General features: G+C 43.5%; 2 protein-coding genes across 9 annotated transcripts in view; both read left to right on the top strand.

Moving 5' to 3' along the window:
• Positions 1 to 789: 789 nt before the first annotated feature.
• The window catches only part of POC1B (POC1 centriolar protein B), a 95,069-nt gene continuing 79,200 nt past the window's right edge, over positions 790 to 16,658 (top strand). For 5 of the 8 annotated variants that reach the window (XR_006220104.1, XR_006220102.1, XR_006220105.1 and 2 more), the window contains exons 1-2: positions 790 to 885; positions 1,546 to 1,630. Coding sequence is in view for 3 of the 8 variants with exons in the window: in XM_042992877.1 (XP_042848811.1) it covers positions 871 to 885; positions 1,546 to 1,630 (100 nt within the window). In the remaining 5 variants the exon portion in view is untranslated. Of the gene's footprint in view, positions 886 to 1,064; positions 1,631 to 16,658 lie in introns of those variants that run through there. The other 3 variants (XM_042992875.1, XM_042992874.1, XM_042992876.1) reach the window with 3 other exon arrangements.
• Positions 1,752 to 6,965, top strand: LOC102950099 (polypeptide N-acetylgalactosaminyltransferase 4). Its single transcript, XM_015539077.2, has one exon. It carries the CDS (start codon positions 2,175 to 2,177, stop codon positions 3,921 to 3,923), a length of 1,749 nt encoding a protein of 582 aa, XP_015394563.1. The 5' UTR covers positions 1,752 to 2,174; the 3' UTR covers positions 3,924 to 6,965.

Raw genomic sequence — 16,658 nt, 5'->3', positions numbered from 1 at the left:
GTTGGTAACATTTTATAACTGCATCAGCGCCATGGCGTTGCCGAAACGCCAATGATATTGTGTGTAAGAAAGCCTGCTATACAAATGGCTATATTACTATGTAGCCTAATAATTTAAACAAAACAAAAAGTTTCTTTCTAAGGCTTCCTGCAGACTTTAAACTTGTTGCCGAGGAAAGTGGCTGCTCTAAAGCATACACTAACGGGCAGATTAGAACAGAAACACATAGCAGAAAAAACATTAAGTAGATGCACAACATTCATTCATTCATCTCTCCAGCATTTATATCACGAAGGGTATTGTGTGAAAAATAGTGATAAAGTAAATTAAAATCTGTCCTCCAGAGGTTTAGTTCCTGTGCGTATATGAATACTTAGCAAGCTGCCCCTCTTCAGACCCAAACTCCCTTCCCCAGTCATTACGCTGTCGGGGACCCTCTTCAAATTCCTGGGCGCTGTCTCTTTAACGTGTAATCGAACTCCGATTGCATCGATCACAGACTCCTTGCCCTCTCCCTCGCCTCGGTCTCCTTGCCACCGCGGTGACTGCCCTCTTTCACGGTTTCAAGCCGCGGGCAGTGCGAGTGTTAGTAAACGCTGGCTTTCGTGCGTTGTCACACCTGACCCTGGAGCGTCCCGCCTGCCTGCTGGCCCGGGCACGGCTTCCTCCGGCGCGGGCGCCGCCTCGGGGCTCGACTGGCCACGCCTGGAGCGCGGCGTTTGACTGGGTCGCCGTTGTTGTAGTGACCGGGAGGCGCCGCCGCTCTGGGCAGACGGTTCCGGGCGCCGCACGGTCCCCCCTTCCCGTCCCGTCCCCTCCCTTCCCCCGGTCCCCCCCGCCGGCTGGAGCCCGGCGCCGGCCGCTCCTCCCATGGCCTCCGCCCCGGTAAGGAGGGGCTGGGGGGCGCCTCCCCGGAGCTGGTGCCGCGGGGCCGCGCTAGCACCTGGCGGGAGGTGGAGGCAAGCGTCCGCTGCCGGGTGCTGAGCCGCTCGCCCCGCGCCCCCCGCCCCGGGGACGTCCACGCCTCACTCTCCGCTCCGGGGGATCCCTGGATCCCGGGCCGGAGATCCTGACGCTACCTGGCCGGATCCCGGGCGCTCCTCCCGGCGTCCCGGAGCTCGGGACGGAGCCCGGGCAGCCCCATGGCCCCCAGAATTCTCGGAGGGTTCCAGTGGAGCGCCTGCGTCAGAATCACCTGGCGGGTTTGCAAAAGCCCCGGAGCCGGCGCCCCGCCTCGCGCCTGTGGCTCCGGCGCCGGGGCCCGGGAACGTGCATTCCGATGAGCCGTCCCGGTGGCCCCGCGCGGGCGCCCGACTCTGGGGAGCGGCCCGGGCGGTGGGGGCGGGCTCCGCGCGGGCGGCAGGCGCTCGGCCTCGCCGAGTCGGGGTCCGAGCGGGCGCTGGCGCAGGGCCCTCGGGCTCCGCGGGGCCAGCGCCCGTGTGGCGGTTCCCGGGTCGGGCCCCGGCGGAGGCGGCCGCGCTGACCCCGCGACGCCCGCGTCCGACGGCTGCACCTGCTTTCACAACCCGACGACTTTCTTCCCAGGAGGACCCCGTTCTGGAGCGGTATTTTAAGGGCCACAAAGCTGCGATCACGTCCGTGGACTTCAGTCCCAACGGCAAACAACTTGGTAAGTTTCATTCTCTCCCCGTCTTTGTGATGCGGCCAAGGCCCAGGTGGTCGGAAACCTTGCCTCCTGTCCACGCGGGGCCGCGGGAGAGCCCCCGAGGACCCGTGTGGGGGTTGAGAGCGCCGCAGCCTCGGGCACCTGGGTCGTGCCCGTCCTGGCCCCCAGCCCGGCCCCGCCGAGTCGCCTCCAGGCCCGGGCCTGGCCGACGACTTTCTCGAACTAACCGCCAGGAGGAGTGAGTGGGAAGGGGAGGGGTTTGTCCTCGGCCCAGGGAGGGTGGGGTGTTGGCCAGAGAGTTTGTGAAAAGTTGTGAGACCAAGTGGAGGAAGCGGGGAGAAAGGAGTTGGGGCTGTGCCGGAGGCCAAGGACCGAGAGGTCTCCGGTGACCGCTGCGAAGCCCCTGTGGCTGGAGAGAAGCCGAGCGCCTGCGTGAAAGGAGGGACGTGCTCGGAAGTTCGCTCCTACCTGAGCCGGGACCTCAATCTGCTGGTCCGAAGTCCTTCCCCTGCGTGGTGGCTCTGGTGGCCGCGTCTGCGCCTTAACCATGAGGATCCGGATGGCCGTGAGGTGGACCTGGGCAGGCAAGAGCTGCCTGTTGCTGGCGCTTTTAACGGTGGCCTATATCCTGGTGGAACTCTCTGTCTCTACTTTCCATGCCTCCTCAGCAGCCGGCCTTGCCAGGGAGAGGGGGCCCAAACAGCTCTCAGGCCCCTGGGAAAAGGCAGAGGAGTTGTCTCGACCGCTTTATGAGAAGCCCCCTGCAGATTTCCACGCACTTGGGGAGTGGGGGAAAGCCAGCAAACTCCAGCTCAGCCAGGATGAACTAAAGCAGCAAGAAGAACTTATTGAGAGATATGCCATTAATATTTATCTCAGCGACAGGATTTCCCTGCACCGTCACATAGAGGATAAAAGAATGTATGAGTGTAAATCCCAGAAGTTTAATTATAGGAGACTTCCCACCACCTCTGTTATCATCGCTTTCTATAATGAAGCCTGGTCGACCTTGCTCCGCACCATCCACAGTGTTTTAGAAACTTCTCCTGCAGTCCTCTTGAAGGAAATCATCCTAGTGGATGACTTGAGTGACAGAGTTTATTTGAAGACACAGCTTGAAACTTACATCAGCAATCTCGATAGAGTCCGCTTGATTAGAACAAATAAGCGGGAGGGGCTGGTTCGAGCCCGCCTGATTGGGGCCACTTTTGCCACGGGGGATGTCCTCACTTTCCTGGATTGCCACTGTGAGTGTAATTCTGGTTGGTTAGAACCACTTTTGGAAAGAATTGGGAAAGATGAAACAGCAATTGTATGTCCTGTGATAGACACCATTGATTGGAATACTTTTGAGTTCTATATGCAGACCGGGGAGCCCATGATTGGTGGATTTGACTGGCGCTTAACCTTCCAGTGGCATTCAGTCCCCAAACATGAAAGGGACAGACGGAAATCGAGAATTGACCCAATCCGATCTCCCACCATGGCTGGAGGACTGTTTGCTGTCAGCAAGAAATATTTTCAGTACCTTGGAACATATGACACTGGAATGGAAGTGTGGGGGGGTGAAAACCTGGAGCTTTCTTTTAGGGTGTGGCAGTGTGGAGGTAAACTGGAGATCCACCCGTGTTCCCACGTGGGCCATGTATTCCCCAAGCGGGCGCCATATGCTCGGCCCAATTTCCTACAGAATACTGCTCGGGCAGCGGAAGTGTGGATGGACCAGTACAAAGAGCATTTCTACAATCGAAACCCTCCAGCAAGGAAAGAAGCTTATGGTGATATATCTGAAAGAAAATTACTACGAGAACGGCTGAAGTGCAAGAGCTTTGACTGGTATTTGAAAAATGTGTTTTCTAATTTACATGTTCCAGAGGATAGGCCAGGCTGGCACGGAGCTATTCGCAGTATGGGAATCTCTTCCGAATGTTTAGATTATAACTCTCCTGACAGTAACCCCACAGGTGCCAACCTTTCACTGTTTGGCTGCCACGGCCAAGGAGGCAATCAATTCTTTGAATACACTTCAAACAAGGAAATAAGGTTTAACTCTGTGACAGAGTTATGCGCAGAGGTTCCTGAGCAAAAAAATTATGTAGGAATGCAAAATTGTCCAAAAGATGGGTTCCCCATTCCAGCAAACATTATTTGGCATTTTGAAGAAGATGGAACCATTTTTCATCCCCGCTCGGGACTGTGCCTTAGTGCTTTTCGGACACCTGAGGGTCGCCCTGATGTTCAAATGAGAACTTGTGATGCTCTAGATAAAAAACAGATCTGGAAGTTTGAGAAATAGAAGAGCACAACAGCACTTTCTTCCTGAGCGGATGGACAATAGCTCCAAGAAAGTCACAGAGCCTTTAAAGAGCCTCAGTGAGATTGTGTTTTATCAGAAATCACCCACTGGTCATTTCAAGAAAGTCAAAGAGCCTTTAAAGAGCCTCAGTGAGGTTGTGTTTTATCAGAAATCACCCACTGGTCATCTGCGAGAGCTCTGTGAAAGCTGTGTTTCATTTTGGTATAGAATGCTGAAAATGGGTGCACAGAGAGCTGCTGTTTAATATTTCAAAGTGCCTTACTTATGGGTTGTTTTATTTAAAAGCTTTGTCAATATGGTTTTTTTCTCCTCAAAGAAGTTGACTGTGAATTGATATACACAAAACAGTTAAGTGCCAGACTTAATATTAAAGACTGTAAAAGTCCAAGCAGAAAGAGCGATGATTTATGTTGATGGATAAGTTCACTGCCCATCTCTTTAAAAACAAAACTCATAAATGTGCAGTTTGAGCTATTGCTATTCTTATTGTATGAGGATTTGAATTTCTTTTAGCCAACACATTAGGTGTCATTATTTTTTTATTTTAGTTTTCCTTTAATCAACTAGAAATCAAAGGAAGTTGATCTTAAGCAGAAAGGCCTGGTTTAGATGTACGTTTCATTGGAAGAGGGCATTAGTTTGAATGTGAGTTTAGAGGTCTTTTTAACATGCAGACATCTCAGAAAAATATACCCACATCTGAATGAAACGGGGAGAGATTTACATTCCACACTTGGTAAACTTGAGCTATTAGACTTAACTGGCCTGTATTGATACCTCATTTTCTCTGATTCTGTAAGCTGTCCTCTCTGTGAACTCTTGTGTGTGTTGTGGGGGGGGGGCATTTTCTGATTGCACTTCCTTAAGTTATGAATGTACTGGAAAGGGACTCATTCACAATACTGTGCTTCCCTTTGTTAATGCTTGATTGTTTAAAGTAAACATGATTGTGGACTCTGCAAAGTTAAAGCCAACTGTGTTTACTGAAATGTGTGAAACTGAAAGTGGGCCGGGTGCTGCAAAGGCTGTGGAAGTCTTCTAGGAGTTCTTCCTGGTGAGGACATTTAAGGATTTCTCTTAAAACAAGGAAAAAGCTTGCCTGTTGCCTGGACGCTGCCGATTGCTGCCCTGCAGCCTGTTTTCAGTACCTAGCACCAAGCCTGGCACTTACGCAGCTTTCAGTAGTATATGGGTGAATGAATGATGAATGAATGAATGAATGGCTCAGCCATGGAATGTGATTTTGGTCATGTCGTTTGACCAAAAGACTCCGTTTGGGCTTCAGTTTTCTCGTCTATAAAATGTGGGTGCTGGATTAGATCTCAAAGATCCCTTCCAGCTCTGAAACGTGATTACACATTACAATCACTCGTGCAGTCTTTACAACACTTTTTATCTCTTCACTTTTAACACAGATAATGTTGTTAGGCAATAATCAGTCCAGTTAAGAATCTGGAAAAGGGGGATACTTTTAAAATTAAGTGAGCCGAGCTCAACTGAAGTGGTTTATTTTGGATTGAGTGGAAAGTTGTTGTGGTCAGTGTTTGTATTCATTTTATTTGACAATTGTTGAACCAATTTTGTTTTTATCTTTAATCTTTCAAACTCTAAAAGTAATCTTTTGGGCTGAGAATATAAATATTTTCCCAACAAAATTAAGAAGTAACTATACTTAAATATATATATACACCACTCATTTTGTTCCAAAGCTATATCCAAGAATCACAGGCTGAATTTAGAACCAAATCTCAATTAGTTCACTTTGGTCTACATTTATGAAAAATGCATACTCCATAGATAGTCCACAGTACTCATAAGTAAAGTTGTTTTCAGTGTGTACTTGATGACTGGAGAGAAGGAACTTTGCAAAATCGGGATTTAAGAAAAACTTTTAGGATAGCCATTTCAAAAAGTAAAAGTGCTATGTATCTTGATTATTTTTATTTCTCCTTTGCTTCTCACAATGAAAATGTGTTAATAACTTTCATGAAGTTATCTAGCAACCTTGAGGTTTATCAAACAATTATCCAAATTTCATGTGCAAGGTACATGGCCCTGGGTGTAATTTAAGAAGGATTTATAATAATACTCTGCATTTTGCAAAAATGGTTGTTTGACAGCATTTGTTCTCCTAAACCTACTGTCTCCCCTTGCCCAGTCTACTTTTTAATTTAAATCACCCTTTATTTACTTATTTGTTCTTGTTAGCCGCCCCCCCCCCTTCAAATGGAAAAACTAAAATTGATTATTCTGGAAGTACTTATTGGAATTACTTTTACCCCAGTATCTTGCTGCTCCTGTCAAAAGATAAAGGGGGCATTGAAAAGTAAAGTACTTAATTTTTTACCTATTGCTAAATTGTAGGATGTGACCCATTAATTATTTTGGAAGAAATTTTAGGATAGTGCTTTATTTAGATCAGTAACTTGAAAGAGTCTGGTTGTTCATTCCTCATGTAGTGTAGGTAACAGAAGGATGAGACTTTCACGCTTTTGTCTATAGGCATTGCCAATTTAATTTAAAAAAACATACTGTAAATCTACAATGTCTATTTTGACGCCCTAATTCCCATTTATTGGTACCAAAGCTCTCTTTTGCTGTAGACAGTTAAGAGTTGACTTTTTAAGTTAGTTTACATATTAATATCAGTTTCAGTAAAATATTTGGTAGACAAGAGGTTTCTACTTCAAATGATCGTTATGCCATTCAGTGTCCAGCTCTATGAGTACATTAACTAAGTAGGCATTTCTAGCAGTCGTCTTTCAGACAAATGATAATGATCATCTTCAGGATCTCTAGAACTCACAGTAACTTGTTTGTGAAAGACAATTTGTTTACTCAGTAGTAGTAGGTTCCTGCATATTCATTGTATGTTGGCAAATCAAACTTTTCTAGGTTGGAGCCAAGAGGTTATTTTTAAGTTGTATAGTGTTAGTGGTTTTAGGATCTCAATTTTAACTAATAAAATATTTGGTTTCGATTAGTTTGTCCCTTTTGTTAAAATTTTTTTTAATGTTTGTTTATTTTTGAGACAGAGAGACGGAGAGTGAGCAGGGGATGGGCAGAGAGAGAGGGAGACACAGGCTCCAGCTCTGAGCTGTCTGTCAGCACAGAGCCCGAAGCGAAGCGGGGGCTTGAACTCAGTGAGCGAGCGAGTGCAAGGTCATGACCTGAGCTGAAGTTGGATGCTTCACTGACTGAGCTACCCAGGCATCCCTAGTTTGTCCCTTTCAATTGCTGTTTTAATAATATTTGTAAATGAGCCCAAAAAAGGTTGAGGTTCAGATTAATCTCTTTTGAACAATGAATTTTTTTCTGTGTGTTGAGCAGTTCCCATCCTTTTTTTTTTCTTTTGTTAATGATTTTTTGCAATATTAAGACGTAAAATAAAATGCATTGCTAATTATTTTTGCAAATGGATTCTGATGATTTTAGTCTATGGGATCATTGTTTCCATGTACACATTTGTTGATGGTAACAGAAGAGAGTTAAGCTTGTAATTATTTAGCTTATTTGAAAATACAGACAGAATATTAAAAAGTCAAAGTTCCTGCATTATTTTGCAAGGTGTCATTACCCTACAAGTATTCTGAGTGGTGTTAGCACTATTAATGTCTGCGTTTACTACTCATAAACAAACAGGAAATGACTGGGGAGCTCTGGGGCCCACTGGGGGCTCTGTAAAAGGAAGCAAGTGAACACCTGGGCACATTAACATGAATTTCAAAACCTTTGGCTAAAAAGAAATATATCTATTCTGTAAACCACATAGCCTCACATTTCCCTCAACCATCGCTCTGCATCCCCCCATCCGAAGTGCAGTTCCTTTCCACCAGCCACATCTCTTCTTCCTCTTTAGTGATTCTGCCTAATGCCCCACACCCATGCCTCTCCCGTGCCTGAGACACTTCTTGGGAATCACTATTGTAAAGACTCTGCTTTCTCCATCAGATGTCTCAATAGCCGCATTTAGGATATGTACAGTTGAGCTAAACATATTTTTACTGATCTTTTGGGGTTTTTTAATGTATAGTTTAAAAAGTTACTGTAAATACATATGCTAGAATCTTGCTGTCTTACTGACTGCAACCCTGTGCAAATCATTGTATCCCACCTTCAGTTTCATGAAAGTAAAAAAATGACTGGAAAAATCATAGACAGTACAAAGTGTTTGCCAGAGCCTGTGGCAGGAAGGAATAGAGAATGATTGCTAATGAGGATGGGTTTTTTTAGGGGGTGGGTGTGTAATGAGAATGTTCTGGAATTAGATAGTGACAATGGTGGTACAATTTTGGGTAAAACACTGAATTATACACTATAAAGGGGTGAAGTTATAGTATATGAATTACATCTCAATTATAAAAAAAAAAAATCTTTAGGGGAAAAGAAGAGGCTGGAGAATTTCATGTATTCCAAAAAAGATTTCTATATCCCTCTGTGCCTACCAGACTTTAAAACCGGCCAGCAGGATTTATTAACACTTGAGTCATTTTGTAATTTAACAGAGTTAAGAAAGTTAGATATATATGTGAATTAGACCATGAGTGAGAATCTGTATTGGAATTTTTTCCTAAAATTTCAGAAAAACCTAAATCGTTTTGACCAGGACGTAGGGATTATTATAAAAGGTGAAATAAATTCCTGAACTGAATAGTTGTCCAGGGTAGAAGTGAAGAGTAGACAAGTCCTTACAGCTTGCTAATAATCAGACATGACTTTTCCTTTTTTATGCCAAGCTCGACCACTTTCTCAGGCTGGCCCAGGAGAGTTGTCCACTGAAGGCTAGCAGTGCCCTTGGCTGTCTGGTCACCATTCTGACCCTCTTATTTGCACTTATCTGATCCTGTTCAAAGGGGGAATGATATATAAAAAATAAAAGTTCCCCATTTATCGAGTGGAACTTTATTTAGTTAATGCTACAGCATGCCAGATGCTGGCTTATGCTCTGGGTGCACACACACAGAGGAGAACAAAACAGGTGTGCTTCTTCACATGGTGTGAAGAATCCATAGTCTGATGATAGAGACAAATTATTAACAAGTAAACACACAGCCGTGTGCCGTGTAGCCGTGTGCAGGTACAACCTGAAACAGGAAAAGGGGTGCATGCTGTGAAGAAAAGGAAGAGTGCTTTGAGGAATAACAGTGGCGACATAAGTTTATGGGGTCAAGGAATACTCCTTTGTGGAAGTTAGATTTAACTCAGGACCTGAGGGAGGAGTTAGCCAGGCAAAGACTAGAGAAAGAATTGCATATTCAAAAACCAAGAGTGGGAAAGAACTTGTCCTTGATTAAGGAAATAGAAGAAGGCCAGAGGCACCTAGCTGGCTCAGTCAGAAGAGCATGCGACTCTTGATCTTGGGTCATGAGTTAGAGCTCCACATTGAGTGTAGAGATTACATAAACAGGAAAACTTAAAAAAATTACTTTAAAAAAAAAAAAAGAGAGAGAGAGAGAGAGAGAAAGGCCAGAAGGGGTAGAGGCTGTAAATGAAAGCAGAGAGAGAGCTTTAGGGGATGAAGTTGCAGGGGAAGGCAGAGGTAGTAAGGTCTTGGAGGCTAGAGCAGGTTAAATAGGGGCCCTTTAAAAGATATGTTCATGTCCCTGAAACCTGTAAATGTGACTTTGTTTGGGAAAAAAGTTCTTTCCAGATGTAATTAAGTTAAGGATCTCAAGAAGAGATCATTCTGGATTATCTTGGTGAGCCTTGAATCCAATGACAAGTGTTATTAGGAGAGACACAGAGGAGATAAGAGAAGAAGCCAGAGGCAGAGATTGGAGTCATGCAGCCAGGAGCCAAAGAGCTTCTGGAGGCACCAGACCTTGGAAGAGACAAAGAATGGAATCTCCTTTAGAACATTAGAGAGAATCCTACCAATGCCTTGATTTTGTACTTCTGGCCTTTGGGACTGTACGAGAATAAATTTGCTTTGTTTTAAGCCTCCAAGATTTTGGCAATTTGTTATGGTAGCCCTAGGAAACTAAGGCGGAGGCCGTGTTTTAGGATTTTGTTCTGAGAGTTGTGAAAAGTTGTTGAAGAGTGTTAAGGAAGGGAATGGCATAATCTGATTTAGACCTCAAAAAGATCACTCTGCTCTGTGGATACTGAACTATTAGTAGAGAAGTCAATTAGGAGATATTTTAGTAATACCAGCAGGAGTTGATGATGATTCAGACTAGGGTGGTGCTCTGGGAAAGAGAGAAATTTGGGAGTTATTAGCATACAGATGGTATTTAAAGTTGTCAAAAGTTCAGAAATAACAGAAGTAAAACTGAGGAATCCCTGAAATAGTAATTAGTTAAAGTTTATTGTGCACATACCATAAAGATAGTTTGCAAACTGGGAACACTCAAAACATGCAGTGAGGCTCAGGGGTATGTTACAAAGCAGCTTATATAGTGAGAAAGCAGTGACTTTATTCTTCACATTGATTGCTTGTAATATTAGAATTCTCTTAAATGATAGGGTGTTGGTCAGGAGTTACCTTGGGAAACAGTTCAAGTTTTTGCTTGTGATTTCCAGAGACATAAGCAAGAAATGACCTAGGTCAAGTTAGTTTGACAAAATAAGCTAAATTAATCTTTGTTTGTGTGATTAAACTGTTTTTGTCTACTCAGGGAATTTTCAAGGCTGGTCTCCATTTGTTTTCGACTTCAGCAAAGTCATGGGAATATTTGAGATCACCTGGGAAGAACATAGAACCATGAGGGCAAATAGCCCAAGTTTAGTCCTAAAGATCCCAAACCTTTAGACAAGAAGAAGAAATGGCAAAAGAATCTAAGAAGAAATAATCAGAAAGATAGAAGGAAAGCCATGACAGTAGGGTCTCATGAAAGCCAAGGTCTAGGGTGGGGGAGAAATGTGGAATTGAGAGGAGATGTTAAATAGTCATTAGGAGAGTAGGGAGGGAAGTATTGCAGAATTGAGCACTACTGGGCCGTGTAGAGATCCAGGTGACATTAGTGGTTATACATTTACCGTGTTTCTAATCCGTTTGGGGGTGTGTCTAGCTATTCTCACTGGTACAAATATAGGTCCAGAAAAGCCAGAGTGACTGGGATTTAGCTGGGGAAACTTGAAGGAAGGAGGGAGAGTCAGGGGATTGAATATATGTGTGAGAGGGGGCTTATCAGTAGGATAAAGAGAGAAATGAAGGTGATGAAAAGAGAGCCTCCATGGAGAATATGGGTCAATGGATTGGAGTGATATAGAAATTACTTGACTAAACTGTAAGGAAAGCAGCTTGTCAGAGGATGGCAGGCTTCAATTCATGATCTGGGAAGCGTTCGGTTTCTGCTGATGACAAGATGCAGGGTGTGGCCACGGAATGAATTGCCAAGGAAGCGTGGAAGAAAAGGGCCTTGGAGCATTCTGGTTGTCCCCTTGGTCTGAAATGCTCTTCACTTCCTCACTCTGCTTGGCTGGCTCCTTGTCCTTCTGCCTCTCCTTAAAATGCTACTGATAACTCCATCTGAAGTAAGTATTCTACCTCCACACAAAATTCTCCTTATGACTTCCTGATGTAGCTTTCGTGTCTGTTGGCACAATTTAAGATGTCATGTTTGCCTGCTTGTTGACTTGTTTTCCTCCTCTTCATCTGAGTGTCAGCTCTCCATTTAGAAAGTTTGCCTATTTTGTTCCTTAGGACTTCCCCTGCCCGGCCCACAATGCCTTATGTGGTGTAAGGGTGAGATATCTGTTGACTGAACTAATAATATCAGGAGCTAGAGAGGAAAACTGTGACGTGAGGTAGGTGAAATGTGAAAGAGAAAATGATTGTCACTTGAAAGGGTTTCAGGGAACTTGGGGTTCCCAAGCAAAGTTAAGCGTAAGTGGTTGAGGAGGAGGGACTTTCAAGGAGGAGGATGTGGTTATAGGGAGATCATCTACTGGGAGTCCCCCTGGCCCACTGGCGGCTTTTGGGAAGGAGAGAAGGCATGGGTGTCAGGGTCAGCTAAAGCGACATCCAGAGAGTTATAGGAGTGAGAGCATGTGGATGATGACTGGAGGAACTCAAGGCCTAAACTTCTGGTCGTGACTCAGAGAAACAGAACATAAAGTATGGTGGATTTATACTTGATAGCCTTTCAGAAGGTGCTGGGCTCTTGGGTTTCACAGGGTGGGTTGGGAGGTGGTTGGAGGAGAGGGGATGGGAAAAACCAATAACCTGTGAAGTGTTTCCATCCTTTTTTATGGATGAAGGTTCAGGAACTTTCCTGAAGCTACGTAGCTAGTAAGCAGCACAGCCTGGCTGGGCCTGGATTGGAGTCTAATTCTAGAGCCACATTCTTTTCCATTAGGCCAGCTTCTCCGAAGGCAGCACTCAAATTTATTCAAACATTAGAAGAGTTTAAAAGTACTGTCACATGGTTTGTAGAACCCGAGCCGCACTTTAGAAGTTTCCATTTAAAATTGTATAATTTTAACACTGAAGTTGTCACTTTCCTCCCTTTTTTCCCTTCAAGGTTATGCTGTCATGGACCCAATCCCTATTAGCCTGTGGGTTATTTGTAGAATAAATGATGGTAAAGAACAAGTTAATTTCTTTCTTTTTTTCATTGAATAGAAGCAGAATGAAATTTGGAAGTTCTAAGTTGTTTTCTTCACGGTGAAACCATAATAAAAGTTTGCCAGAAATTCTTTTCCTATTATGGTTTTTGATGGCAACCTGTGTAGTAGCTTCGTTAAAGTTTCTCCCACTGTTACAGTTCAAAAACTTATTCCTAAGTGTTAGTGTATGCAGAGCACAGTATGTCTCCACTTCCAAGGTACATCAGAATTAAGTGAGAAAGTGGTAAAAAAAAAAAAAAAATCAGATTCCTCAGTCTCACCCCAAAGAATGTTTAATTTACTGGAAGTACACATTTTAAACAAGGTTCCCAGTAATTGTAATAGGGATAATCCATAAATGCCCAGTGCTTCTCAAAACACTGGGTTATTGGTTAAATGCCCAGGCTTTGGAGACTGAGGCTTTGGAGACTGATAGAACTGGGTTAAAAATGGACTACATTGCTTTCTGCCTCCATGACCTTGGACAAATTACTTAACCTCACTAAGCCTCATTTCCTCATCTGAACAAGAGGGATAATGATAATTACTTGCCTCGTTGTGAGGATTAAATAAAATAATGCTTATAAAAGTATTTGGCCCCTAGTAACAACTCTGTAAAGGTGTATGTTGTTGTGATTGTCCATCCTCCTAGAGATGTGGAATTTGAGTAAGTTAAATTAAGTTCTCCTGATTGTCATTACTGAAGATTATTTTTAAAGCACCCACAGCTCCTTTTAGACCATGCTTACACTAGCAAGATAATGACTTAGTGTCAGCTAGAAGGAAAAGATGCTTAAATATTCCCTCATTCAGGGCAGAGGAATTTTAAGTTAGTGCCATCATTTATTTATATTATTACATAGTGCTTGGATAGCACAAACTAACTCTGAAAGTACTAGATAGAGATGAAAGTTTATCTAGTGAAGATTAGAATATTATCTTTTTATTGGGCAGCCCTTTCCTTTTTATCTAAGTTTATAGATGTGTATGCTTGGGAGTGATAATTTTTTTTCTTAAAAAACAGTCATAGAGATCTCCTCACAGATTTCCTTAGAATATGTCCTTGTTTATTTTTCCTTGAAGAAGGCCATCTAGAGTTTCTTCTGTGACCTAAAGACCAGCATGAACCTGGAAATGCTATAGGAAGTACAAAGTCATGGTGCCCTCAAACCAGAAATCTGAGTTAACTTCTGGTAGTAGAGTATAAGTGAGACATAATCAGAGTCCAAAATACATAGAAGGACCCCTGAAATAGTTGAAAAATTCAAGAATTTCTGTATGAAGGTGATTTGAATTACTAGGACTTTCTTGAATATGGGATGGAAAGGCCTGAGAGGGAGATGATCCAAATGTATAAAGCTGTGAAAGACACTATATTGTGAACATAGACCTTTTTGTGAGTTCAAAAACATGTACTCTTTGACCCATCAATAATTTTTTTGGGAACTGATCACAATGACGTATTTGTACACATCAGAAATGACTCATGTATATTACCGCATCATTTGTGAAGGGGTAAATAGGGTAGACTGGTTAAATAAATTAAGGTGTGGCTACACAATAGAATATTATGTAGCTATTAAAGAGAATCAAGCACACTTCTCCCTCCAGTCCTGACAGAGTAATTGGTAGCCAAACTTGCCCTCCAGCCTAAAAACAACTGTAAAATGGGGCAACATATATGAGGCAAGTGAATTCAGTCATCAAGCAACAGAGAGTGCAGAACTGTAACAGTCCCTGCGAGGCAGAAGGGAAACACACACGGTGAGCCCGCAGCCGCCTTGGCTTCCTTCTCAGAGGCACTCTTCCTGCAGAACAGCCAAGAGGCAGAGCCCAAGCAGCAACATGCCACCTGGACCAAGCAATCAAAGTAAATCTCACCGATACCGGGACAAACAGACACAAACACCCTGCTATGATGAGGGCACAATACAACCTGTGGATTCCTATCAAAAATACGTATCCTGAATCTAATCATGAGGGAACATCAAGAAAAAAACTGGTGAACATCTCACAAAAATAACAGGTCTGTAGTCTTTAAGGGTATCTGGTCAATAAAGAGAAAAAATGGCTTAGGAAATCTTTAAGGTTTTGGGGCACCTGGGTGGCTCAGTTGGTTAAGCGTCCGACTTTGGCTCAGGTTGTGATCTCATGGTTTGTGAGTTCATGCCCCACGTCGGGCTCTGTGCTGACAGCTCAGAGCCTGGAGCCTGCTTTGGATTCTGTGTCTCATTCTCTCTCTGCCCCTCCCTCACTTGTGCTCTCTCTCTCTCAAAAATAAATAAATGTAAATAAGATAAAGTAAAATAAAAATAAAATAAAATAAAATAAGGTTTTATTAAAAATAGGAAAAGAATGGGTCACCTGGGTGGCTCAGTCGGTTAAGTGTCTGACTTTAGCTTAGGTTATGATCTCGTGGTTCCTGAGTTCAAGCCCTGGGTCAGGCTTTGTGCTGACAGCTCGGAGCCTAGAGCCTGCTTCAGATTCTGTCTCCATCTCTCTCTGCCTCTGTGCTTTATGTGTGTGTGTGTGTGTCTCTCTCTCTCAAATATAAATAAACATGAAAAAATAGGAAAAGAATAAGACAGCTCTATGTACTAATACATCACGATCTCCCAACATATTATACTAAGTGGGCTGGCAAAGGAAGATAGAGAAGCAAAATGCAGAATGACAAATAACATGCTACCATTTGTATAAAAAATACATGTAAATAGGCACATATTTGTTTAAGCACATAAGAGGGTACTCAAGAAATGGTTAACATTGGTTTGCCTCTAGGAAGGGGAGCTAGGTGGCCAAGGTCCAGAAGGAGATTTTGGTAAATACCGATAACATGTGCATTTATTACCAATTGAAAAGATAAAATAATTTAACAGCAAGCTCACAAACTGGAGGCACTGCCGTTTCTTTCTAAGGATATAGTATTCCTGATGGAGCAAACCTCTAAGTAACTGCAGGTTTGGATAAAACAAGGAGTGAGAGATCTTAGGGTGGCTCAAGTTATTGCTAGTTAAGGTGACACAGTAACTATTGGCCTTTTGGACGTGATGGAAAGCAAACATGTTCTCCTTGGTGCGTTCCTTGGTACCTCCAGAGACATAGCACTGGCCTGGGTGCACATGGACTTTGTTTTGTCTTTTGTCCTAATGAAGATTTCCTGAAACCGTGAATTATTGTTAGGGGATAAAAATCATTTTTTCAAGGGTAGATTTACTAATTAACCTTTTCTCTTAACTTCTTCCCTTTGACATTTTATCTCAAAATAGACCAGTTGGATGACGAATCATATAAGCTTTGGCATTTGAAATGAGGTGGTGGTGTTTATTTAGGGTGTGGTTCAGTGGAAATGAAGGAAAGTAAATTCCACGTTGACACTTTACAACATTGATATCCGTAGTCCAGTACCTTTCATTATCACAGTATTAGAGTTTAGTGGATAAGGTTAAGGAAGTAACGATGAAAAATGTGGAAGAAATAAAGAGTGTACCCTGAGCCACACAGTGGTACTTGGGACATCTTGGCTTCTGGTATTTCGTAATTAATAGGCCTCTGAAGTGCCCCCTTGCCCAAAGGTGAGGCTGTCCCTGTCCTATGAACCACCTTTTCCTTCTGCTGTCTCACTTCTCTTCACCGGGCTTCACACCAGGATAGCAAGCAAGTGCTGCTTTAATGTGGGCATGCAGCCATCGACTCTGTATTTGTAATTTTGAGCATCCACTCTGGTTAAGATGCTCTTTTCCTTTTCTGACAAAATATGTGAAGTCTCAAGTCCTGTGTCACCTTCTCATTTAAGCTTCATATTCTTATCCCTCTGACCTCCCTCACCCCATTAATTGTTGAGTCACCGTGATCCTGTAATACCATTTTTTCCTGCTTCTTATCATGTTAAGTGTTAGGGACCCTGTAAACCCTCAATGAATTAATGAATCAGTTGTACACATTAACTCTTTCCACAGCCTCCCTCCCATCTCTCATCAACCAACACCAACCAGCTCTGATCTCACCACTTCACGGACGCAGTTCTTATTGCCAAATCAACAACTTGTCCTCGGGCCCAGGGCCAGTTTTATGAGCATATGCCCTGTGTAGTCACTTAGGACTGGTTTAATGCCCTGCTATCACTGTCCTGAAATTCTTAGCAGTTTTTCTACGAGGACCCCC

This window comes from Panthera tigris, chromosome B4, assembly GCF_018350195.1.
Source record: "Panthera tigris isolate Pti1 chromosome B4, P.tigris_Pti1_mat1.1, whole genome shotgun sequence".
Lineage (NCBI taxonomy): Eukaryota > Metazoa > Chordata > Mammalia > Carnivora > Felidae > Panthera > Panthera tigris.
The sequence above is the reverse complement of the archived record's forward strand: the minus strand, read 5'-3'. Positions and strand labels throughout refer to the sequence as shown.

Coding starts and splice junctions, on each gene's coding strand:
- LOC102950099 (XM_015539077.2), top strand. CDS start 2,175: ATGAGGATCCGGATGGCCGTGAGGTGGACCTGGGCAGGCAAGAGCTGC.